This window comes from Mirounga leonina, unplaced genomic scaffold (assembly GCF_011800145.1).
Source record: "Mirounga leonina isolate KUSES-001 unplaced genomic scaffold, KU_Mleo_1.0 Mir_175, whole genome shotgun sequence".
Lineage (NCBI taxonomy): Eukaryota > Metazoa > Chordata > Mammalia > Carnivora > Phocidae > Mirounga > Mirounga leonina.
This window is the reverse complement of record NW_023270453.1, coordinates 16058115-16084397: the sequence shown is the minus strand read 5'-3', so window position 1 is coordinate 16084397 and position 26283 is coordinate 16058115. Positions and strand designations below refer to the sequence as shown.

General features: G+C 46.5%; 1 protein-coding gene across 5 annotated transcripts in view; it reads left to right on the top strand.

The window, feature by feature from the left end:
* FBH1 (F-box DNA helicase 1) overlaps window positions 1–25030 on the top strand; it is a 52478-nt gene extending 27448 nt beyond the window's left edge. For 3 of the 5 annotated variants that reach the window (XM_035021709.1, XM_035021706.1, XM_035021705.1), the window contains 10 exons: window positions 65–151; window positions 867–1003; window positions 2831–2930; window positions 3025–3146; window positions 5101–5176; window positions 5782–5979; window positions 6510–6635; window positions 8275–8381; window positions 24040–24171; window positions 24533–25030. In XM_035021709.1, the coding sequence (XP_034877600.1) occupies window positions 65–151; window positions 867–1003; window positions 2831–2930; window positions 3025–3146; window positions 5101–5176; window positions 5782–5979; window positions 6510–6635; window positions 8275–8381; window positions 24040–24171; window positions 24533–24703 (1256 nt within the window). In that variant the 3' untranslated portion in view covers window positions 24704–25030. Of the gene's footprint in view, window positions 1–64; window positions 152–866; window positions 1004–2830; window positions 2931–3024; window positions 3147–5100; window positions 5177–5781; window positions 5980–6509; window positions 6636–8274; window positions 8382–24039; window positions 24172–24532 lie in introns of those variants that run through there. The other 2 variants (XM_035021708.1, XM_035021710.1) reach the window with 2 other exon arrangements.
* Window positions 25031–26283: the final 1253 nt, after the last annotated feature.

Genomic DNA, 26283 nt, shown 5'->3' with positions numbered 1-26283 from the left:
TGATACCTGTTAAATGTGACTGCTCTGCTTGCGAGTTCTGACTCTTACTGCCCCCTTCTTTTAGGCTATTTGAAACTCTGGCAGCTGAGCAAGCCTTTGCTTGCCTCTTTTGACGCCATCTTTGTGGATGAGGCCCAGGACTGTACCCCAGGTGATAAACTATTCAGGACATCAGTAGTCTCAAACACATAGAAACAACGTCGTGATTATGTAAGAGGACATACATGTGAAATAAATTGATTATTCTTATTTGTCATAAAGAAGAGGAGCAAATGGTCATTTAGTCACACAGAAATCCTTTATTATTTCACTTTGGATTTCAGCAGTTGTCCTTTACCGCCCCCCCTACCACTCAAGGCAAATTTATTTTTCTGTAAATGTTTTGCTTCGGTTATTCTTAAAACATTGACTAAGGATAGGTCGTCAGGCGATTGGGACCTAGACTCATGCTGAGTAGGAAAAGCTAGTCAACTTAGAGCGGACAGTTTGTGTTGTGTGTTTTTCAAGTGGCTGATAGAAAATAGTGTGCCTTTGTGGGTTCATTTTTGAGCTTTGAGTTACAATGTTAGAGAAGACAATTTGCCTCATTTTTTATTTGCTTATGTGGTTTTTTTTTAGACTCCATCATTTATCCGGGACTAAAAATAATCTGCATTCCTAGGCTTAGAAATGGTTTCTCTTGTCCATTATACAGTTGTTTCTTTGCATTGCCTGCGTATCCTGCAGGGAAAGACAACTCTGTTGTCCAGCATGCCCCGGCTTCGTTTCATGAAGCGTTTTCATCTTTCTGTCGTAAATATGGTTTCTTTTTGCTCTGTGAGTTGGCATTCCTTCAGCTCTCTTACTGTCCCTCTTATTGGTTGCAGCTATCATGAACATAGTTCTGTCTCAGCCATGTGGGAAAATCTTTGTAGGGGACCCACATCAACAGATCTATACCTTCCGTGGTGCAGTCAATGCTCTGTTTACAGTCCCTCACACGCACGTCTTCTATCTCACACAGGTAAGAGCTCTCTCTGCTTCCCAGTGCCCAGAACTGTAGAAGCAAGCATTGTGGTTCCCCACCCTCGCTTTCCCGTGGTTACCCTGTGCCAGGCGCCCAGTACGTAGCAGATCCTTCCTTCTAAGCAGTGGTTCTCTGTGGCTCTCAGGGGGTCTGCAAAGTCAAAACCGTGTTCACAACGCTCGCGTGGGCCATTGTCCCTGTGTTCACATTTGCACTGCTGACGCCTTCCCGTGAGCCAAGGTGGTGGCACCACATGGTGCTGGCGATCATTGTGCTCTTCTTGCGACGCACTCAGAGTCAAACAAACAAAAGCGGTTCCCTCCGGAACGTCCTGGTGTGACAGCAGACTGGATAGACTGCTGGCCCTTGGGTGTGTCTCTAGTATTGTGTGCGAGCAAGCGGCAGGTGTGAATAAAGCGCTTCTGCACGTGGATGTGTGTTGGCTGTCTGACCGAGAGCACTCTTGGGATTGAGCTGTGAGCTCAGCTGGATGTGTTTGTCGTTGCTGTCCGTACTTGAAAGAGCAGCTGACAGACTCGGGCCTTTGGCATTCTCTCAGAAATGAAGCAAGTGAGCTGTGACTTCAAGGAAGACAACCGACAAATGTCTGTTGCCCAAGATAAAATTCTTGCTTTCAAGTAAAATAAAAATCTGGAAAACTTGTGTCTGCCACCGTGAGCGTGACAACTCCTGGCGTCCTCAGCTGTCTGAGAAAGCTGTCACGATCCTCCCTTTTCCAGTACCTGTCTGTGGGAGGCTGTTGGGGTATCTACATAAATTATTGAGAATTCCTCTGCAAAGAAGATTTTTATCTTCTTTCTCACTTACTCAATCATTTGTTTATATCAGCGTGGACTCATGGGTATTTTATTTTATGTTCTGGGTTATGGCTCACTCAGAATGGTCCTGTAGCAACAAAGTACTATTTGTCGAAAGTCTCGTGTTTTCCTAAGTATTACTGATGTTCACCAAAGCACATCGTAGTTTATTACTTTAAGTCATAAGTGCATGGAAAAGGGCAATAAGTACCATGAGTCTGGTGTTTTTCCAGCCGCAGTGATCAAGGAAGTAGGGTATGGGGCCGTGTTTTGAAGGGTAGGAGACTGTTTTCCCCTGCGCCAAGGCGGGGAGCGCAGGGAATGCTCAGGAAGTGAAGGTGCTTGGGGTTGGCTGTGTGGGGCGGCTGTTTTAAATTAATGTTGAGGGAGTCTCTGAGGCGAGAGGAGAAACCCCCCGGCCCACCCTCAGTCTTTTGTTTAATTTACGCTTTTTCATTTGCGTTGATTTGGAAGGAAGGGTAGATTTGATTAAAAGAGAAGTTTTCCATTGGTCTTGGGAAATGAAAGGAAACAAGGCTGTCCGGGCTGTGAGGGCTGTTCAGAGTGCACGCATCACCTTCTTCCTGTTTTGTAGCAAGGTTGTGGCCTGATGAATATTTGTGGGCAAGAGTCATCTGACAGAGGCATAGAGACGCATCTGGCCGTGGGAGGGAGAGACCAAGTGAGGGAGGCATGGGGTTCAGCTTGCTGAGCTGGGCTGGTAGCAGTGGTGAGAAAAATAGTCTAGGTCCCGTGGTGGGAGAATTGCCCAGATTTGGATTTGGGGGCAAGGCGTAAAGGAAGATAGTAACCTGAAGGTTTCAGGATGGAAGCTGCAGTTCTGAAAGCTTAGAAGTCAAGTCAGTGATCATTTGATTGTGAGTGGGTTTATGAGTCAGGAATCAACAGTTGGGTTTGGCTAGGCCAGGACTCACGGGGACAGAAATGTGCTAACCTACTTCAGGGAGGGGTTGTTGACTCCGTTTGTTTTGTCGTTTTCCCACAGAGTTTCAGGTTTGGCGTGGAAATAGCGTATGTGGGAGCTACTATCTTGGATGTCTGCAAGCGAGTAAGGAAAAAGACTTTGGTTGGAGGAAACCATCAGAGTAAGGCTTTCAGTTAGTCTTCATTTGTTTGTTCCAAAAATTAGTTTTCCTGTTTATTTGGTTTTGCCACAGAGTTTGTGCTCTCTCCCAAAAGGTGGCATTAGAGGTGATGCCAAAGGCCAGGTGGCCCTGTTGTCCCGGACCAATGCCAACGTGTTTGATGAGGCTGTGCGGGTGACCGAAGGAGAAGTCCCTGCGAGGATACATCTGATTGGGGTGAGAGTACATTTCCGTTGACTGCTTCCTGCACAAGCCTAGCCAATGAAAATATTCGGCTTCATTAGGATTATTACACAAGCAAGCATCTGGGGTTTGGGGCACCATCTGCGCCGTGACTCAAGTCTTTGCCCCGGGCTGTTCTGATGATGTAGGCCAGATGTTCCTATAAAGACCCAGTAAGGACTAAGGATCCTTTCTTCCCACTCTTTAAAACACTAACGCCCTTCTCATCTTTGGCCCTGCCAACGAGGCTGCCCGCTGGCTACCTGCGAGTGTTGTGGTGTGTGGTGTTCGTTAGCGTAAGAACAGGGGAGCTGCCAACACAGCTGGGAAGTGTGAGCGGGCTCCATGTAGAGGGTGTGCATACCTGGGTTCTAGCTCTGGTTCTGTCACTAACTTTGTGTGGCTTGCGGCAAGTCACAACTTCGTGTGCCTCATTCTCTCCATCTCTAAGACAAAAATCATGCCTTTCCTTTACCTGGTTCACGGGGAAGTTAGGATGAAGCGACACGTGTATGACATTTCTAACTCTTCAAGACAAAGCGATAGGACTAAAAGACATTCACTTCTTTTGTGAAAAACAGTGTTTTCTGAGGGCTTACTATGTGGGCACTCAATAAATACACTCAGTGAATCATAATCAGGAGATGTGCTGAGTTTTCTCTTTTTTATGGATAAAGATTAGATAGCCACGTTACAGAAATTTTGGAAATTAAGAGGGGAAAAAAAATCACCCTAAATCTCAGTATTTCAGATAATAATTTTCCCTTTTGCTATTTACATCTTTGTCTTTATAGACACACATTTCTACATAATTGCAATTATAGCGTACATACAAACGTGTGCATTTTTTTACTCAATACTTAAGCATCTTTTCTTTCACATTGTTCCATTAATGACTGTAGTAATTCATCTAGTAGTTATAGTGTAATTTGGGCATTTTTGTCATTGTAAGAAAATAGCACTCTTGGACTGTGGCCCACGCCGGACGTAGCAGACAGTAGGCGTTGTGGCCCTTCCGTCACGCCCACGTGTTGTCTGAAGCATGTGTCCACACTCGTGATCACATCTGCTTTCCAGCTATAATACATGCTGGCTTATTTCAGTCTCTGTTTTATGTTAACGGTTTACGTGTCCCTTCGCCAAATGAGGACAAATCCTTGGAGTGTGGCGCCGTGGTCCCGGGCAGTGCTCAGCACATGCTTCTAGGTAGAATGGGCTACACTCTAACACAGGCAGTCCCCCTCCTGCAGGAGCTAACCTTCTAGAACATACATCACACATCCTTCTAGAACAGGACTCCACACGTCCTGTTCAGGTGTCCTCATGGCCTCCATCGTGGCCATTTTTCTGTTCCTGGAAGGTAGATGGTTTTGGTTCCCCCTTTTGGACCAGAAAGCAACATGCAGCTGATTCTTGCCTCCCTCTCCCCTCCTTTTTCTTTTTTATTTTTTTCTTTTATTTCTTTTATTTTTTTAAAGATTTTATTCATTTATTTGACAGAGACAGAGACAGTGAGAGCAGGAACACAAGCAGGGGGAGTGGCAGAGGGAGAAACAGGCTTCCTGCCAGGCAGGGAGCCCGATGCGGGACTCGATCTCAGGACCCTGGGATCATGACCTGAGCCGAAGGCAGACGCTTAACGACTGAGCCACCCAGGCGCCCTCCTTTTCTTTTTAAACAGAGGAAGAGTTTGAGGTAGCAGCCAGGACTTAGCATTTGAGAATCCTGAGTGCTCAGGCTTTGTGATAGCCTAGTGCTTTTGTGCTTGATGAAGTTCCCCGCTGTCTGTTTGCTTTGGGTGCGATTTGAGATCCGTTTCCAAGAAAACATCTCATTTCAAAATCCCATCTCTACGTTTGCTTTCCTTTGTTTTGTTAAAATAACAACAATAACAAAACAAAACGGAAAACAGCAAAAAACCAAAAATCCCACCAAAAAACTTTTTCAGGGGATTAAATCCTTTGGATTGGACAGAATCATTGATATTTGGATCCTTCTTCAGCCGGAGGAAGAACGGAAGAAACGTGAGTACCCTCCTGGCCGGTGCAGTGGACGGAAGCACTCCAGTGACGAGGGACGGGAGAAGGCTAGGCTTGCTCTGAGTCAGCATTCGTATTTTCCTCCTGGAGAAGGGTGGAGCTAGTGTGGCTCTCTTCCCATCAAGAGTGGGATGCCCGAGGCCTCCTGGTGCAGAGGTACTGAGAGCTCTTTCCAGACCCTTCTCTCAGGAGGCTGAATTTCTTCCTATTGTCGGTCCCTTAGGCTGTCTTCCCTCACCATCTTTCTGTCTGCCTGGGCACCTTTACCCACCGAAACCTCTGCATGGGCCCCAGATGGTCATTTCTAACATCCTGTAGCGTATTTCTTTTCCACACTGCGCTATTTCACATCCCTGTGAAGTAGGTAAGGATGTCAAGGGTTGGGCCCTTGAGCCTCAGTTTGGAGACGGAGAGGCTAAAGCACAGGTCCTTTCTGACTTGCCCAGGGTCACACAGCAGGTTAGTGATGCAGTCGGGACTAGAACCCGGATCTCCCAGGCTTGCCCTGCTGTTGGCTAGGAATGTGGAGCTGCTGCCGCTGGAGCTTAGTGGAGCCCTGTCATATTAACCCGAATGCGTGTTCTCCTTAGAGAACCTCGTTATTAAAGACAAGTTTATTAGAAGATGGGTGCACAAAGAAGGCTTCAGTGGCTTCAAGAGGTATGTGACTGCAGCCGAGGACAAGGAGCTGGAAGCCAAGATTGCAGTCGTTGAGAAGTATAATATCCGGATTCCAGAACTGGTGCAGAGGATTGAGAAGTGCCACATAGAAGACCTGGACTTTGCAGGTGAGGAGAACTTGGGTTCTTCACATCCCAGCAGGAGGGCAGTCGGATGGTCCTCTTCCTGCAGGGATCTCCGGGGGTGCCCGACGGGGCTCTGCAGCACTCCTGGGGAGCCTGGGGGGGAAGGGGAGCAGAGCTGCCACTCTTCCTTGGGGGCCCTTCTGTCGTGGGGTCTGTTGCTGGGTGCGAGTCTGGGCAAGCGACTCAGTGCTCTCTTGGCTCCGTCCCTTTGCCTGCAGACTGCAGGGGCTGGGCAAGTCCCTGTGGACTCTGGAATGTGATTCTGACGTACTAACCCACCTGTGCTGAATTTGCTACTTCCCCATCTTTCCATCTTTCTCTCTCTCTCTCTCTTTCTCTTTTTCTTTTCTCTTGACTGTCGTTTCTTGCCCGCCCCCAGAGACATGCGGGTAAGGAAGGGTCGTGGAAGCGCCGTTAGTTTTAGGAGCGTGGCAGGAAGGGCACACTTGTCTCTTCCTCTCTCCTGCCTTTCCCTGCCAAGCCCCCATCTAACTGTGTGCTCTCTTTTCCAGAGTACATCTTGGGCACTGTGCACAAAGCCAAAGGCTTGGAGTTTGACACCGTGCATGTGTTGGATGATTTTGTGAAAGTGCCTTGTGCCAGGCACAACCTCGCACAGCTGCCCCACTTCAGAGTTGGTGAGGAGCGTCTGTGCGCCGCCCACCTGCGGTGCCTCCCTTGCTTGCCTTGCTTTCTGTTGGGTGCTGTGCCTCTAGAAGAAAAACAAAACACCTCCTAGTTCTCGGTTTTTTATTGTTATACCGTGTGTTTGAGAAAAACGAGTCCTCCAGGCCCACCTGTCTCGGGGCTGTGAGTAGGGTGGTCGTGCTTAGGGTCGGTCTGTTTCAGCCCCCAGTCGGGGCTGTGCCACCATCAGATATCGGCTGCCCAGCCCCATAAAAGCTTTGAAGCAACTTACCTGCTCTCCAAAATGTTGTTTTTAAGATTTCATTTGTTTGTTTGAGAGAGAGAGACAGGGAGCCTGTGTGCGTGTGCGAGTGGGGGAGCGGCGGAGGGCCAGAATCTCAAGCAGACTCCCTGCTGAGCACGGCACCTGACATGGGGCTCAATCCCAGGACCCTGAGGTCGTGACCTGAGCCGAAATCAAGAGTCGGACGTTTAACCGACTGAGCCACCCAGGCGTCCCCAAAGTGTTGTTTTTTAAAATTAAATCTCCTTTTTACTAAAGAGACCAGGAAATCATAAAAAAGTAAGCACTTTGTATCATTTGTTTGCTTTTATGTAAATTTATACTCAAGGCAAGTTGTTATCTTCTGAGCATCCGTGCGGTTATTTTGGTTTTAAATCTTAGAATTAAACCATGTGAAACAAACAAACGTTCTGTTAACCGTGGGCTCAGAATTTGGGGCATAGTGTACATTGGCAGGCTGAAAGTAGAAATGGTAAAAACTCCTGGTCTCTGATGAATATATCCGTAACATTACAAAAAGGTGTGCTGCTGAAGGTAAATTAGAGCACAGTGGGGCACGGGAGCCGCAACAGTGGCTCCATATTGGGGAAGAAAAGTTTATTTAATATACTACCACTCTTTTTTTTTTCCCTTGCTGGCCAATGCATGTTCGCATATTTTTTTTGTTTTTTGTCTTAGAACAGCTTTATCAAGGTCTAATTCACATAGCATACAATCTGCCCATTTAAAGCTTTCAGTGTGTTCATGGATGAGCTGCTCGGTGCCGCGTTCTCACCATTGTGCTGTGGTGTGTGGTGACTGTCAGGGGACAGGCTTCAGGGACACGGTAGAGCCTTGGATATGTGTTTCTTCTCTGTTTGTCGTGTGACAGCCCAAGACATTTCCAAAGAGAGAGAGAGAGAGTGTCAGGAAAAGGGAAGAACGTGGACTTTGGAGACAAGTAGCCTTGGGTTTGGCTCCTGGGCCCTTGCTCAGCCTTGGCCCATGTGTCCAAGTGACTTGGCCTCTGTGAGCCTCAGTTTCCCCAGCAGTCCCACACAGCTGTCGTGAAGAGACCTGGGAGGATGAATGAGAACCTGATGGGTGTTGAATGACCTGTGGACAGGCTCCTGGGATTTACCAGTAGCAGCACAGGTTAAAACTCAGTATTTTGTGCCACTGGTCTGTTAGGTTTTTGTTTGTTTTTGGAGTTGGTGCTTGTAGGAGAAGTTGGTGTGTACAACCAGCAAGTCTTGAGTGGTTTTCTTGGTGGGGGTGGTGGGGCGGGTAGTGAACGTGTAGAGGAGAACACACATTTTGTAAGCAGGCTTTTGAGCTAATACCTTTCTTCCCTTCACTTTCTTTAGAGTCGTTTTCTGAGGATGAATGGAATTTACTATATGTTGCAGTAACCCGTGCCAAGAAGCGTCTCATCATGACCAAATCCTTGGAGAACATTTTGACTTTAGCTGGGGTAAGAGGAGCCAGTAACACAAGCTAATTTGGCAACATTCAGAGTTTACTGGGTTTTTAAATTTTTTTTTAATTTTTAAATTTTAATTTTTTATTTTATTTTATTTTTTTATATGTTCAGTTAGGCACTGTATAGTACATCATTAGTTTTTGATGTTTCGATGTTCAGTGATTCATTAGTTACGTATAACACCCAGTGCTCATCACAGCACATGCCCTCCTCAATACCCAACCCCCTGCCACCCCTCCCCTCACCCTCTTCCTCTCTGAAACCCTCAGTTTGTTTCCTGGGGTCCAGAGTCTCTCATGGTTCGTCTCCCTCTCTGATTTCTCCCCCTTCAGATTTCTCCCTCCCGCTGTGGTCCTCCGTGCTATTCCTTATGTTCCACGTGTGAGTGAAACCATATGATACTTGTGTTTCTCTGCTTGACTTACTTCACTCAGCATAATCCCCTCCTCCAGTTCCATCCATGTCGACGCAAATGGTGGGTGAATAAGGGATCAACCTGTGGCCTTCAAAGGCCTTTGGTTCAGGATCCTGGGCTGGAAGAGAAGGGCTTCTCTTGGGACTCGTGGCTAGTGCAGGAAATGTTGTAATCAAAGAGACAGAAATGTGGGTTCTCTTCTCAGTTCTTTCCTGATTCAGTTTTAATTTTTAAAATATCCACTGTTCATATGTTTCTTAATTTCTCCCTTGCTCAGTTTATGCTGAGCACTCTTGGGAACACACCAGCAAGAATGTTTTCAGTGTCTACACTGCCTCCTTCCCCTTCCCTAGTTCTTCGTGAACCAGCAGCTGCTGCCAACAGTAGATTTCTTCCAAGGAAAATGTCCCCGGGGAGGGAGAAGGACTATTCAAATAGGCACTAGGCCTCTTGTCATGGGCTAAGATGCAGGAAAGTGTCGGCACTCACTCGGCCCCCTACAGACCAACCTGCTCCCCACCGTCTTATTTCCAGCTCTCTTCTGCCCTTCACAGGTTGCAGTGTAAGCCAGTTAGTCTTTTCAACCCTGTTGGAAACAGGAACAGAAATCTGAGCTCCCAGTGGTTACTTGGTCCATCTTTCCCTGAACCGAAAATACTTAAGCCAAAACCTAAAACTTAAGTGTAAAAGGTACTCTTTCTTCTGTTGCTGTCTGGAGAACAGAAAAGATTTTGTGCAGCCGAAGCACCATATTTCATGTTCCTTCAGGCAGGTGAGAATATCAGGAGCTGTGGAGTCTGAGCAGTGACATCAACAGCTTTGAACCTCGGGGCGGGGTGGCGTGTGGGGCAGTAATCATTGTTTAGTAACCGGTGTGGAACTCCTGGCGCTGTTCAGTGGCCGTGATGCAGAACCCTGACATCAGAACTGAATAGTGCCTGTTTCTTGAGTATGTGCCGCACCTGTTTCTAGGCACTGGAGGTGACATGGCGGCCAGAGAACGCCTGCCCTCCCCTAGCCCCCCTTCCAGGTGCAGAGACGGATGGTAAACAAGGCAACAGACAGGATTTATCTTCACATATTTGAGGAAGATGGTGTGAGAGCCTTTCAGGGGGAAGCTTTGCGGCCCAACACTCCAGGTCCCATCACAACAGCAAAAGCTTCTTGCATAAGACAGACTACCTTGTGTGTTGGTAGCACTTTTTTCTTCTGAGCTTCTCCCAGACGGGCCCATCTGGCCATAAGAATGTTTCTGGAATTTGAAATCAGCTGCATGTTTCTCCAAACAGCTTTGCTTCACCGGGGCCATGCCATGGGTGACGGCTCGTGTGTCACATCTCAGAGCCAGGGCCCCTTTGTTTGGCCGTGTCCCTCCTGGCACCTGGGTCGCCCAGCAGTTTCCAGAGAGGACTTAGAGCAGAGCTTTGCACGCTTTTTCTTGAAAGGGCCAGACAGTAAATATCTTAGGCTTTTCAGGCCACGTGATCTCTTGTTGCATCGGCTCGACTCTGCCGTGAGGGCACGGAGGAGCCGCAAGCAAGTCATTAATGCGTGAGTGTGGCTGTGTCCCAATAAACCTTTATTGACAGCAACAGGGACTGGTCTGGATTTGGCCCCATGGTTTAGAGATAAATCCCCGCCCATACCCCACTCAGTTGAAAATCTGTGTGTAACTTTTGACTCCCCCCAAACTTAACTAATAGCGTACTGTTGACCAGAAGCCTCACTGATCACATAAACAGTCGATTAACACATATTTTGTACGTTAGCTGTATTATATGTGGTATTCTTAGGATAAAGTAAGCTAGAGAAAGGAATACCATAAGGAAGAGAAATTGCATTTACAGCATCATACTTTTAAGAAATCTGTGTATAAGTAGATCCATGCATTTCAAAGTTGTTTAAGGGTCAACTCTAACAATTTGTATGTACAAATAATGTCTACCTATAACAGGAGTTTTTGTATAAACTTTGATCGTAAGTAGTTTTAGAACGGGTAGTGTGGTTTTCTCCTAGAAATAGTGCGGCACGGGTGCTTGGGCTTATCACAGAACCAAGTTGTCACATTGTAGCAGGAAGTATTATAGACCCGTAATACCACCTCACAATGTGGGTTAAATAGGATTGTTTTTAACTTTAACTTAGGAAAATTCTGAGATATTTAAAAGTCAAGAAAGTAATGAATTACTACATACAAATCATACCTATATATAACTGGAGTATGTATCTCTAAAAAAAAAAATGGACCTTTTTTCCCCATAATTACAGTGCTATGATAAGCCATTATCATAGCTTATAAAATTTATAGCAATTCTGGGTGCCTGGGTGGCTCAGTTGGTTAGGCGACTGCCTTCGGCTCAGGTCATGATCCTGGAGTCCCTGGATCGAGTCCCGCATCGGGCTCCCTGCTCGGCAGGGAGTCTGCTTCTCCCTCTGACCCTCCTGACCCTCCCCCCTCTCATGCTCTCTCTCTGTCTCTCTCTCTCTCAAATAAATAAATAAAATCTTTAAAAAAAAAATTTTATTCTGCTACCCAACCCACAATCATACTTTTGTGATTGTCTCAAAAATGCCTTTTTTGAGTTGCTTTGTTCAACTCAGGGTCCAAACAAAATTCAGGGTTGTGAAGTCTTTTAAGTTTCTTAATTTAGAGCAGTCTAAGACCCCTTCTTCCTTCCAATGCTCTTGTGTTGGAGTCAGGCGTCCTACAGAATGTTCCACATTCTAGATTTGCTTTTCTATATAGTTGTATAGATCTTGGTTCCTGACAGTATTTATTGATTACTTATTTACACTGTTCTACTGTGGATAGCAGTTATAAAGTACTACCAGTATTCCTGTAAACAGAATACTGAATGGAATTTAAGATTTCCTAACAGCTCCGTTTCTCTATATTCCACTAAAGACGTGTGGTAGGAATATCATGCCCTGAGGGCTCTTGAAGTAAGTTCTTTTTCCCCTGTGGTTAGATCCGCCAATGTAATTACAATAAGATATATCTGTTTACTGTCTTTACAAGGATTGCTTTGCTTCTTTTTGACTTAATTATCTTTTTTTTTTTTAACGATTTTATTTATTTGAGAGAGAGAGAATGAGAGAGAGCACATGAGAGGGGGGAGGGTCAGAGGGAGAAGCAGACTTCCTGCCGAGCAGGGAGCCCGATGCGGGACTCGATCCAGGGACTCCAGGATCATGACCTGAGCCGAAGGCAGTTGCTTAACCAACTGAGCCACCCAGGCACCCTTGACTTAATTATCTTTTTTGAATGTATCAGACATTAATGTTTTCAATGTTAGAACTTTGTAACAAGTGTAAAAGTCTCGTTCTGTCTTTGTCCCCTTCAGATTCTCTCCCTCCACCATTGATAGCTATCTTTTAAAAATTAGTATTCGATTTATCCTTTGGTATGCCTTTTTGCAAGTATCAGCAAATATGTATAAATTTTTCTATTCTTTTTCATGAAAGGTAACATTCTCTAGATAGTGTTCTTTCTGAACCTCCCTTTGTCACTGAGAAATGTGCATGGAGATCACTCACTGTTAATAGTTCATAGAGTTCTTTCTCCTCCCTTGAGACTGCTGCGGAATATTCACTGGGTCCGTGTATCGTGATTGGTGTGGCCCCTCGCTGATGGCTACTGGATTCTTTCCAGTCTTTTGCCTTAAAGAATAATGCCACGAGGCATCACAAGGCACGAGTCATTTTCTGGTTTGCCAGTGCGTCCTGAGGAATACGTTCCAGAATTTCAATTTCTAGGTAAAGGATAAATGGATATGTGATTTTTCTAGATACTGCCAAATTCTTCACCGAGATTGTATACCTGGGAGTCCCACCCTACCAGTTACACAGAAGAGTCGGAAAGGCTTTTTAAAGCTAGTCAAAGCTCATCAGTTGGTTATTGCGTACATTTTATGGGGAACATGAATTTTTCCCCATACGGAATTGAGAGAAATACTTCCCCCTTACTGAGGCTGGGTTCGAAAACATCTGTTGCTCCCAGAAGGGCTCTGAGGGAGCCCCGGAAACATGGCCCATCCGTGTGAGCAGATGTTTGGGTCCGAAAGCCCTTGCGTGAAAGGAAATACTTCTGCTTTTTATCACAACTTATGAATCTGTTGGGAGACATCCTCTTTGGAAGTGGCTAAGTCCCCCTATGCTCAGAGGGGAAGGCTGTAGGGATTTTGAACCCAGGGGACTAGGGTAATAATTTAGAGACTATGAAAGCACATGAACGGGGGAGCCCTGCATGCTGAGGCTTTAGAACAAAAGGGAGCCATTGGTTCCTGCTACCTAGAGTGAGAAACCACTTTGGTCTCTATAACCAAGAGTAGGTCAGGCAGCCTCCTTTTTCTCTGTCCCCCTTAGAAAATCTAGCTAATCCCCAGAAGCTTTTTTGTCCGTTTCTTTAAGCTTTGAGGAAGTGAAGAGAATCATTACGTTATTGAATAAAGTGTTGTGAAGTCACGCTCGTTGCTCACAGACAGCTTCTCGACCTCCCAGCGTCCGAGATTCTTAATCCAAGTGGCATAGGTGTATCCTCAGAACGGTGCCTAGCACATCGTTGGTGCTCAGGAAGTGTTTGCCCGCTGGATGAAAGTGGCCCCCGTCCTGGTCTGGGGCTGGTCCGGGCTGGATTCCACAGGCCCTGGATCAGACTGCCTCTTGGCTCACAGCTCAGTTCTCCCAGCCTGACACCTTGTGGGCAAGTCACTCATCACTCTGTGCTTCCGTGGCCTGACCTGGAAAGCTGACGCAGGGTTGTACCTGCACCGAGAGGAGGGGGTTAGAGAAGGGTCTGGGTGGCCTGACGGGGTAACTGTATCATGCATTGGAGAGTATGGGGGTCCTCTGAGGCGGTTTCTGGTCATCTAGATGTTCGACTCCAGGAGGGAGGTATTGGTGGGGGGAGAACTGGCATCTGAGAAAGAACATGGGGGTTGTGGCATGCATGCACTCATTCATTCGGCAGTACTCATGGTGAAGTTCTGTTGTCACGTGCCTCCTTGTCATGGAGCTTTGTATCTACAGATTGCAGGAGAGAGAGGGAGCCTCACTGTTGCTTGGTGGTCTAAGAACACAGGTTCTGGACCTAGACCTGGGTTGGAGCCCCACGTCTGCTGTGGTCTACCTCTGGGAGCTTTTGCATAAGTGACCTCATTTCTCAACTCTCATGCCCTCATCTGTGCGACAGGGATGAGAACAGGATTGCTCCCGGGAAGTCGTGGGTGAGGACCCTACTGCTAGTGAGGACCCAGTGCGTTTAAAACCAAAGCGGCCTAGAAACATTTAAAGAAGGGATGCAGAGGTAGTGGTATCAGGGGCCTGTGGGTTCCTGAAGGCTGGGGGTTCAAATGAAGCTTTGGAGTGAGTTTTGTTTTTCTTCCTCTGGATAGTGTTTGCCACGGCTGCACGGGTCCCCCTGCCCACACTTGACAGTGTGATGTAAGCCCCTTGGCAGTTCCCTGGATGATGGTGTTTCCCAGCAGCTACTGTCCTCATACCCGTGGATGTAGTGGACCCCCAGGATGTCACGAAAGAGTGGAGGTGGCTTTATTGATTCACCTGTTCACTCTGTTGACAAACTAGATTTATAGAGCCAAGCACTGTAGTTAGCACTAAGGAGTAGAGGTAACAAGACAAGTAATATGCTCCATGATCTCGTGGAATTTACAGTCTAGGAGGGAAGCTGTTAGGCAGTTTTGGATCCACCAGCAAGATTTGGGGGAGTGGGAGAGTCTGCCACGTGCTGTTGAATCACGCCTTGGGCCAGATGGATAGTCATCTCATCCCACCGGGGCACTGTGCTCTCACTGTGTCCATGTAGGAAGACTTAATTTTCCCATGATGTTTGGGATTTTAAAGGTCTGTTTTGTTTTTTTTGGCTTTTAGAAACTGTTAGACGTGAAATGATTCATTTGCTCAGTGGGATCCCTCTGCATCTTAAAGATCTATTTATGGATGGGAGATAGAAGTTCTTCCTAAAGAGTATGTTCAGTGGCCAATAGGATTTAGAGCCTGGTGGAATTGGATAAACTGATTCTAAAATTCGTATGGAAGAACAATAGCCCAGGGCTAGCCAATTTAAGGAAGAACATGGTGTGGGAACTCATGGATGGATATTCCGACTGAGTGTAAAGAGATGCTAAGGAAAGCATAAGAGACAGATCGATGGGAGTTCCCAGAAAGTCCCATGGGTGTGTGGGAGCTTCACATGTAATAGCTAGGGATTACAGAGGGGTAGGGAAGGAATGTACTCGTCAGCCAACAGTGTTGAGGCAGTTCGCTTTCCATGTGGAAAAAGTCAAGTGAAATTCTTTATATCCTCATAATAAATTCCAGCTGGATTAAAGACGTAAATGTGGGCGTCTGGGTGGCTCAGTCGGTGAAGCGTCTGCCTTCAGCTCAGGTCATGATCCCAGGACGAGTCCCGCATTGGGCTCCCTGCTCAGTGGGGAGCCTGCTTCTCCCTCTGCCTCTGTCTGTCTCTCATGAATAAATAAAATCTTAAAAAATAAAGACCTAAATGTAAGAAAACAGTTTTAGAAATGTTATAAAAATACTTTAGGATGAGGAAGGTTTTCTTAATAACCTTGACATAAAATGGGAAGTCCTAAACAGTTATTTCTGATTACATCAAGTTGTAAATCTTCAGTGTGATAAAATAATAGCCAACATTTAGTTAACCTTTAAAGAACATCCTTTGAGATGCTTGTTTTGCCAGCTGTGCGCTAGGCACTGTTCTGGGAGTGCGGCCGCGAGCAGACCCGAGCTCTGCCCTCCTGGAGCTGGTGTAACTGCGGAGGGCTGGCCAAGGTCATAAAGAACTGCGGATTTGTAAGAAACAGGCGACCTAGTAGTCATATAGGCAAGACACAGAGACGAGAAGTTCACAGCTAAAGGAACCCTCACAGTGAGTGAATAGATAAAAAAAAAAAAAAAAAAAACCTGTGTCACAGTCTAGAAAATGCAAACTAAAATAATCACATTGGTAACAGTGAAAAGTTTGACCTTTTCAGGTATTGGCAAGAGTGATGAGAGGTGGGCATCGTCCTGGTACTGGTGGGAGAACGTGCGCCCCACTGCTCAGGAGTGTCGTTGGAGCAAGTCCCAGGTCTCAGGTCGGGGCTCTTCCAGGCACTAGAGTCTGACTCCTCACAGTGGATACTGTGCATGTCCCTGAACCCAGGTTCATCTGCCGCATGTGCCGCAGAGACAGTGACTGACACATGAGGATGCAGCAAGGTAGAGTTTATTCAAGAGGCAGCCTTGGGAGGAGAAGGGAAGAAAGGAGGTGAGAAGGAAGGGAGTCAGGAAGTTGAAAAGCACACGAAAAAGGTCTGGGTACAAGTTGCTGCTGCGTGTGGTCGTCCCACTAACCCTCTGGTTCTGGGTTTCAAGCCCACTGTCTTTTGGTCATTCCTCGTTCTTGAGGGAATTGGGACGATGACCCACCTACTTACTTCCTGCTGAAATGGGGCGGAGATTGGGGTTAGAGGAATGGAAACCTGCTCTTGTTTAGAAATACTCCTCAGGGGCGCCTGGGTGGCTCAGTCGGTTAAGCGGCTGCCTTCGTCTCAGGTCATGATCCCAGGGTCCTGGGATTGAGCCCTGCGTTGGGCTCCCTGCTCAGTGGACAGTCTGCTTCTCCCTCTCCCTCTGCCTGCCTCTCTGCCTACTTGTGCTCTCTATCTCTCTGTCAAATAAATAAATAAAATCTTAAAAAATATTAAAAAAAAAAAAAAAGAAGTACTCCTCAATTCCAGGTTGAAACCCAACATTCTGCATTAGCAAGATTTTTGTACCTTGGTTATGCGTTCTTACAGTGTATGTGACTTCGGTTTATCTAGGGCCTTAGGGGAGGCTTGTTGTAACCGGGTAGCTTGTTGTATTTATCAACCGATTTCTTCAGACAAGCCCTCCTAAATAGTAGTTTCAGGTCGGTCAGAGGCTCGCTGCTGCAAGCGGGGTTGTTTTGGTGGTTGTCCTTGCTGGACAGGTGTAGGGACCCTGTGGATCCTGTAATTCGAGTGCGATGGATCCCCAGCTTCCTTCCCTGTAGCTTCACTGAAGAAGGGGTGGTCAGCAGTACCTCGTGTGGCCCTACCAAGGCTGGCATTGGTCCTGTGGGTGCCTGCACCACCCGCCCAGGACTCAGGCGGCATAAGGGCACAGCTGTGGGGCACATCAGCCTGCTGGAAGCAAACATGGATTGAACATACTGGAGAGTGTCCAGCTCCCTAACGTGAGTCCTGTCAGGAATTCCTAAGTCATGACAGGTGTAGAAAGAATCTTCCAAATAACATAGCACAGGGGCTTAAAGCCCCTTCTAAGGGCCACTCTTCGTGGAAGCCGAGCACCCAGCAAGGCTTTAGTCCAGTTTAACAGGCAAACAGACCCTCAAAGACTCTTAATTCAGAACTAGAATTTAACACCCACGAAGGTGTGTTACTAGAACAATTTTTCTAAAATCACTCATTTTCAATGATAGCAAAACAAAGACTCATTTGTTTGTAAAATAAGTCCAGTTTTAACAAAGTTGACCTAATTGTTCACATAAGCATGGCAAGAATAGTGATTGGCTTTTTTTTTGGTTAAATTTGCTTTGTTGGAACTTATAAGGAATTTCAAATTGAACTTTTAACAGCCTCTTGAGGCTAAGAAGACAAGCTAAATACTTGCCATCAGACTTTGCCTGCAATACCTATAGATTTGGGTGAATTCCTCTCTTTGAGGTCCCCAAAATATCTTGAGGTTCCTGCACCTGCTGGGAGGTGACCTTCTTTACTCCCATGGTAAGGCTGCTAGGAACCCTGTAAGCAAGATACCAGACCGATTTTTCCAACGGTTTTCATTGGCTCCATAAATTCATCCTTACTTCCTTAAAACTGTCTGGTCATATCTGACCAAATATGACATTCCTCTCAAAGCCTTGGTAACATAACCATTGTTTCCAATTGCGTTCTGTCATAAGGAGACCAAATTCTTACTGAACTTAGCAAATAAATACATTGCCATGAAAATAAGAATAGTCACGGAGAGTTTCTGAATTCTGGAGGGATCAGGTTGGGAGAAAAAATAAGTGTTCCAAATTTGTTTCCAAAAGAATATTTTACCAAATTTCTGTAAATCATAGCCTCAAATCTGGAAGAGCAAACAGAGAACCAGCGAGATTTTTTTTTTTTTTAAGATTTCATTTATTTATTTAACAGAGAGAGCGAGAACAGGGGGAGTGGGAGAGGGAGAAGCAGGCTTCCCGCCGAGCAGGGAGCCCGATGCGTGACTCGATCCCAGGACCCCGGGATCATGACCTGAGCCGAAGGCAGACGCTTAACGACTGAGCCACCCAGGTGCCCCGAACCAGCGAGACTTTAAGCAAGGATCTGTTGGAATGCAGTTTTCCCATTGGTTGAAAATCTTCATCAGGAATGAAGGACTCCCAGCTGTAGGAACGCTGCCCACAGGCCTCAGCTCTCAGGTTCCGTCCGGGATTGCCTTGACTGAAGACAGCTGCCTTGCCAAGGGCGTGCCCCCGACATGGTCACAAACCCTGACTTTTGCCCCAGTGTAGGTGCCCTGAAGCGTAATCCAACTTTTGGAACTCCTCAGAGAATGAGCTGAGGTATCTGTTGATCCTGAGTCACTGCGCAGCTTCTGTCTGATCTTGAGCTCTTTCACTCCCTTCCCTTTCCCTGGCGTTGATCACTCCCTGATAGACTATTTTCATACTGAGTCTTCATAGTCTTAGTCCTGACCATGCACAAAACCCCTTTCCAAAGAGACCCTCTCACAAACCACCTATAGCTTTACAGAATTGTTTCCCTTATTTCCAGTAAACCAAACACCTTAAATTAACTTTAATTCCAAGTATTTTCCAAGGTCACATGAACTTAAAAAACATTTGGGTTAGTTTCTATCTTTCTGAATTTTATTTTTTTAAAAGATTTTATTTGAGAGACAGAGAGCGTGAGAGAGAGTGAGATCACGAGCGGGGGGAGGGGTAGAGGGAGAAGCAGGCTCCCCGCTGAGCAGGGAGCCTGACCTGGGGCTTGATCTCAGGACCCTGGGATCATGACCTAAGCTGAAGGCAGATGCTTAACCGACTGAGCCACCCAGGCGCTCTATCTTTCTGAGTTTTAGAATGCCCAATTTTTACAAGTGCTTGCCTTTAAACAAACTAGAGCTCTTTCATAAATTACCTTTAGCAATACCATCCAGAGTTAGAGGGTCACCTGGGTGTTTCAGTCAGCTAAGCGTCTGCCTCTGGCTCAGGTCATGATCTCTGGGTCCTGGGATCCAGCCCCATGTGGGGTTCCGCACTCAGTGAGGGAGTCTGCTTCTCCCTCTCCCTCTGCCTCCCCCCCCAACTCATGCACGCTCATGCATGCTCGCGTGCTCACTCTCTCTCAAAGAGATAAATAAAATCTTTAAAAAAGCAGAGGTAGAGAAAATCGTTCGCATTTACAACATACATAGACACAGAAATACATGAACAAGATGCAAAATCTTAAAGGCCCAACTTCCAAATATCTCCCTTTTACAAAACCTAATTGCAAGATGGTATTATATAATTTATGGATTTGTTAGTTGGTCATTTTTCTCCAGAGTCTAATGAGTATTGTGGCCAAGCAGTGTTGCCAAAAGTGATTGCCCAGTTTTGGAGAATAGCCCAGAAGGCTGCATGTGGGGGAGTCAAAGTGTCATTTCCCATTTTCCAAGTAGAACATGGCTGGTTTTACTCAAAGATATCAGAAGCTACAGCAACAAACAAACCAAACGAAGCCTGGAGTAACTCTGTGAGCATTGGTTCCTCCCCAGAAGTTGGGGGTGCGGTGCTTCATGGACTGAACCAAACAGCTTCCTTGTTTCTAGTTCCTCCCTAAAAGTCAGAGCTCCACCAAATGAACCAGACTGCTTCCTCGCCAGGCTTTTCTTAAGAGGCTAAGAGGCAGCTGAACAGGAGGAAGAAATCTAAGAGCCAAACCAAAATGGAGGAAGAAACGAGCTCTTGTGCCATCAGATAGGAAGTACTCACCAAGAGACATCTGCCCAAATCAAACCCCAAAAGTGTTTCCTTAAATTAAGCCCGAAGGTTGGCCGCACCCAGGCAGAATGGGGCCCCAGGGATGGACCCTAGGACAGAGAGCCCAGGCAACTGCTTGGACTCGTCACCAGATGTGCGGCTGGCTAGGGGCCGCCGCCGACCAGCCCTCAGCAAAGAACGCCTGGCTGGCTGGCTCGCCAGATCTGAAGCCAAACCTGAGCTTGTCTGCACAATGCGCAGCAAAGATGGAGACATCAAGTATGATCAAGTGTGCCGCAAGGAAAGAGTTTGCTGGGGGCAAGCCTCAGATTCACCTCCTGGAAGGAGAAGACTCAGAGAAATTTAAGGGCAAATGAAAAAAGCCTGGGTAAAGAGTTGCAGCTATGTTTATGAGTCCCATTAATCCTTTGGCTGCCAGTGTCATACATGCTCTGTGCTGTTTGTAGGGCGCTAGGAAGTCCTCCGCCCTTCTCAGGCTCTGACAGGCGCATGGGGGAGTTTTCCAGAGGCCACGTGACGTGTTGTCACCACAGACTGAACGCAGAAGCAGTTGTCTTCCGTTAAGCCAGACATGAAAAAGATTTGCAAAAATGTAAAACAATGCCACTCTTCTCTAAGTTTTTTCTGGAAATACAGTTGTTTTTGATAAAAACATTAACATGTGATAGGTTTAATTGTTACTCTTAAGAAGAATAAGCATTTTAGTTCTAAGATTTGTGAGTTGTATTATTATATGTCAGGGGGTTGATCTGTTCTCATTAATCTTGGGAGGGGTCCTCTCTGCCTCTTGGACACGAATGTTTGTTTTCTTCCCCAGGTTAGGGAAGTTCTCAGCTACTTTTTGCTCAGATATATCTTCTAGGCCTCTCTCTCTCTCCACCCCCTCAGGGATCCCAATAATTCTGACATTGGAATGTTTCATGGCGTCTCAGTCTGATCTCTTTCCTTCTTTTCAATCATCTTATCTTCTAGATCACTAATTCGTTCTTCTCCCTTGTTGTTTTTTTTTTTTTTTTTTAAAGATTTTATTTATTTATTTGAGAGAGAGAGAATGAGAAAGAGCACATGAGAGGGGGGAGGGTCAGAGGGAGAAGCAGACTCCCTGCCGAGCAGGGAGCCCGATGCGGGACTCGATCCCGGGACTCCAGGATCATGACCTGAGCCGAAGGCAGTCGCTTAACCAACTGAGCCACCCAGGCGCCCTCTTCTCCCTTGTTTACCCTGGCAGTCAGAGTATCCAGTTTAGACTGCGTTTCATTCATACCATTTTTAAGTTTGGCCTGATCTCTTTTCTGCCCTTAGAGATTCTGTATTGTCGCTAATATTTTTCTCAAGCCTAGATATCAACTTCATAATTGCTACTCTGAAGTCTATTTCTGACATCTTGCTTATATCCATATCCATTAGGTCTGTGGCAGAGGCCATAGTCTCTGATTCTTTTCTTTGTTGGGGGTTTCTCCTCTTAGTCATTCTGTTGGGGGGTGGTTGAAGGAATGTACAGAGTCCAAAGTATTAACCATGACCCAAGCAAGATGCACCCGTTTTATAGGGAGAAGATCTTTGCAAATGACATTACAGATAAAGGGCTGGTATCCAAGATCTATAAAGAACTCAAACTCAGCACCCCAAAAACAAATAATCAAGTCAAAAAATGGGCAGAAGACATGAACAGACTCTTCTCCAAAGAAGACATACAAATGGCTAACAGACACATGAAAAAATGTTCGACAGCATTAGCCATCAGGGAAATCCAAATCAAAACCACATTGAGATACCACCTTACACCAGTTAGAATGGCAAAAATTAACAAGGCAGTAAACAACAAACGTTGGAGAGGATGTGGAGAAAGGGGAACCCTCTTACACTGTTGGTGGGAATGCAAGTTGGTACAGCCACTATTGAAAACAGTATGGAGGTTCCTTGGTAAGTTAAAAATAGAGGTACCCTATGACCCAGCAATTGCACTGCTGGGTACTTACCCCAAAGATACAGATGTAGTGAAAAGAAGGGCCATGTGCACCCCAGTGTTCATAGCAGCAATGTCTGCAATAGCCAAACTGTGGAAAGAGCTGAGATGCCCTTCAACAGATGAATGGATAAAGAAGATGTGGCCCATATGTACAATGGAATATTACTCAGCCATCAGAAAGGTTGAATACCCAACTTTTGCATCAACAAGGGTGGAGCTGGGGGTGGATTATGCTGAGTGAAATAAGTCAAGCAGAGAAAGACAATTATCATATGGTTTCACTCATATGTGGAACATGAGGAATAGTAGCATGGAGGACATTAGGGGAAGGATGGGAAAACTGAAGAGGGGGAGATGAGAAAGGGAGACGAACCATGAGAGACTGTGGACTCTGGGAAACAAACTGAAGGTTTCAGAGGGGAGGGGGGTGGGGGGATAGGGTAGCATGGTGAGGGGTATTGAGGGCACATGTTACAATGAGCACTGGCTGTTACACGCAAATAATGAATCATGGATCACTACATCAAAAACTAATGATGTACTGTATGGTGACTAACATAACATAATAAAAAAATAATTTTAAAATTCCTTAGCCTAAATTTCTTATGTGGTAAATATTAACAGATAAGACTCACATAAAGAAACCTTCTTTGGAGCCTGTAATGTTGGAGCCTGTCATGTTTAGGAGTGTCAAGGGGTCTCAAGACCAAAGTGTTTGAGAACCGGTGCTTTGGAGCAATGCTTTTCCAAGTGTCGGTTGCAGTCCATTCATGATTCATGAAACTAATTTAGTGGGCTCTGGTAAGTTTTTTAAAAAGCGAGATAGAAATAAAATCTAAAAGAAGAAAGACTACATTGCACATAAGGTTAAATACTGTTTTATGAAACTGTTATTTCAGCCTTTTATATATGCATGTACGTGTGTATAGAATTGTAATGCTAAGTGGATTTCTTGGTGTGGATCGTGCTCAGAAAGTTTGTAAACACAGAAACCCTTGCATGTGTGGGTGGGAAAGCATGTACAAGCATGTTCGTTGCTACACTGTGGGCAGTAATTTGGAAACCACCTGAGTATCCACTCGGAATGGCTGAATCAAATGCAAAAAGAGCGATGTGATTAAACCCTGTGTAGCACTTCAATGAACTAGATAGGAAGCAGACTCAGAGTATAACATTTATGTAAATAAGTACCTGTAAGATGGTACCTAGCCTTCTGGGACATACATGTAAACTTAAAGCCCTTTTAGGATGGGTCAAAAAGGGTGCACGCCAAATTCACAACACTGGCTACCTCAGGGGAGGGGGTAGAGATGACAGGTAAAGGGGATTTTGGCAAAACCTGTCATTCTATTTTGAAAGGACTTCCTGGTTTCGTTGTCCCTCAGTCACTGGTGGGAACACGAGTGTTTATATATTTTCGGTTCTTTTCTGTAGCAGGCAGACAGATCCTGCAAGAGAGAAAGCCAAATCAATCCAAATACTGGATATAGGTTTTGCCGTTGTAATTCAGAAAACAGGAAATCATAATTATTTAGTCAGCAGATATTTGTGGTTCTACCCATCGGCCACATCTGTGTTAAACTCCAGAGCATAGCAGACCAGACACTGGTCCCTGTCCCTACTGCTTTTCCAGTCTGGAAGGTCATTAACATTTGGTTTGGTGTTCCCTGCGTGCCGGGCCATCCGTACACTTAGCTTGTATGAGTATCTCTTCTTCACAACAGTCAAGTGAACCAGGTACTGTGTTGTCTGCATCTTACGGATGAGGAGGCTGAGGCTTGAAGAGGCCAAGAATTTGCTCATTCGTACAGCCTCAGGCCTGGGAGGAGGCAACATGCTGGGTCGATGTGCGCCAATCTTTTAAGGCCCCTGTTTCAGCTCACTTGGCTTGAAAAGTCAATATACAAATAATTTTTAATGATTCTGGGACAGGTCAGCGTGAGATAAAAATCCAGGAACAGCCCTGAAATACCATTATTTCGTGTTTGCCCACGTGTTTGCCTTTTTTTTTTTTTAAACTGGCCATTTTGTCAAGATTCCAGCTGAACTGCTTTAAGCATCCTGTCTTGGGGACGTTACCGGGCAGGGAAAACAAACACAAAAACCGAGGGCAGCTGGGGCAGTCAGTGCTTTTCTCCTGCGAGGACTCGGCCATGTCCGAAGAGCGTTTCCCACTCTGGTGTGGTGGAGACGTTGCTGTTACCCTCTTTCTCTCTGTCCCCAGGAGTACTTCCTCCAAGCAGAGCTGACCAGTAATGTCTTGAAGACTGGAGTAGTGCGCTGCTGCGTGGGACAGTGCAACAATTCCATCCCCGTGGACACCGTGCTCACCATGAAGAAGCTCCCCATCACTTACGTATGTGGTCTCGGCAGGTTGTACTTTCTGTAGGATTTGATTAAGTCGTTTGCATCTTCTTATATGCGAGCGTGGTCTGGGAGACTGGGTTGGGGCCCGACGCTTACAGGACCACTGTTTCCCTGGAGGGCCCGGTTCGGTTTTCCTTGGCTCTTCACCCCTTGCCTTGATAAATTCTAGTTTCTGCCCCAAAGGAATTTGATAAAGTGGAGTCTACCCTAGATGGCTGTGCTGTGGGATATGTCACCTCAGAGGTTTGCCCACGTCGGAAAACATCAGAATAATAAGCCTTAGTCTCTTGGTGGAAAATCCCTGCTGTCTGATCGTCCCCCTGACCTCTTTTTCTTCCCCCTCCCTGCAGAGCAACAGGAAGGAAAACAAGGGTGGCTACCTCTGCCACTCCTGTGCGGAGCAGCGCGTCGGGCCCTTGGCCTTCTTGACGGCCTCCCCTGAGCAGGTGCACTCCATGGAACGCACCATTGAGAACATAGTGCTGCCCAGACACGAAGCCCTGCTCTTCCTTGTCTTCTGAAAGCCAAGAGGAGCTTTCTCCACGGTATAGAATGCCTTGTGTGGACTCGAGTTACTTGAAGAAAGCCAGTGTGGGGTAGGGTTCTCACTCAGCCGAGACTCTGAATTCACTCACAGAGCATTTTTTGAGGAATACGAAGCCAACGAGAGTTGGACCTGCCATTTCTCCATTCCCTGTAGGTAGCCAGTTCCCACTGCCCCTGCTCTATGCGCATCAGGCTGGGGGTGCGGGGGATGTTCTTTTGATAAAAAAACATTTTATGTATTTAAACTTTTATTACAAGGTTTCAATTAAACAGGCATTGTAGCACTGGCATACGCTGCGTGACATTGGCCTCAGCCCTGTGGTTTTTGAACTTCCTCCAACTTTCTCTTTGTCCCACTCACTCTTTTCAACATCTGTGTCCCTGCTCACATGATGATCAAGCAGAGTATGAGACTTCATGTCTGGGCGATAATTGACAGATCAGAGCACGAGAGGTTTTTGTGCTGTGGGGAGTCACACGTGTATGGCGTGTAGCGTGTACCTTCGTCATGACACGGGGTTCACAGTTTGAACAGGGGAGCAGCGTAATACACGAAAAGACAAACACAGAGTGACAACAGCCAGACTTCTTGTGTTGCCCCCCTGTAGAACGGAGGATCAGAGAAGTGGAGTTGTCTGGCCACTGTGGGGGCGGGGAGAGGGGTCTCGGGAGAGACGGGAGATTGGTACCTGGTTCACTGCCTGGGGATGCTGGGTGGATGTAATAAAGCAATTCTTACAGAAACCGATGACAAAACTCACATCGTCTAGATGTACATGGATCTGGTATTTTTACGTTTCTGCCATACAGCACTTCAGGGATGCAGATGACAGGTGGGGGAGTTGGCACGGCATTGCCCAAAGAGCTCACCACATCTAGTCTCTGAGCCCACCAAGCGGCGTCCAGGAGCGGGCCTCGTAGCTCCCGTTGTCACAGCCTCCCCTTAGCCTCCTCCATCAGCCTGGTGGAGCTTAGAATGCGGGCCGGTGAGTAAAGCAAGCGTGCTGTCGGATGGGGCTAGGGGTGCTCTAGAAGGGCGAATGCCAAGTTAATGTTTGCGTATTGAGGAGTGTTCCCAGAACGGGACCTGAAGGCAGACGTGGGAGACTTTAATGGCCACGGGATGGGGCTGTTTCATCCACTCTGCCAGGATTCCTGGCCTCGCCTTAATTAATGCTTAATGGATGACTCAGAATAAAAGAGCAAGTGAAAGGGATTTGAATTTGGGTTGGTCATAATTTCCATTGTCCTTCAAAAGAGGGATTTGGGGGAGGGGTAGTAAGCAAGGGTTCATTCACATGTTTTCTGGAAATCAAATTGTGCCAACCAGAGGGAAAGCCACGTATTTGTTGGAGAAGTCATCAACTCACCGAGCCGTCATGGAGCTCCTGTAGTGTGGCAGGGGCGGTGTACGTGGGCGTATGGACTCACAGTGTGGTCCCCGGCTCCCGGAGATTTGGAACCACAAATGTGACTGTAGTTGGAGGTGAACCAGGAGCGGGGGGAGGGCCGCAGGGGTGCTGGGGGACGGACGGGCATCCTTATCCACAGGGGA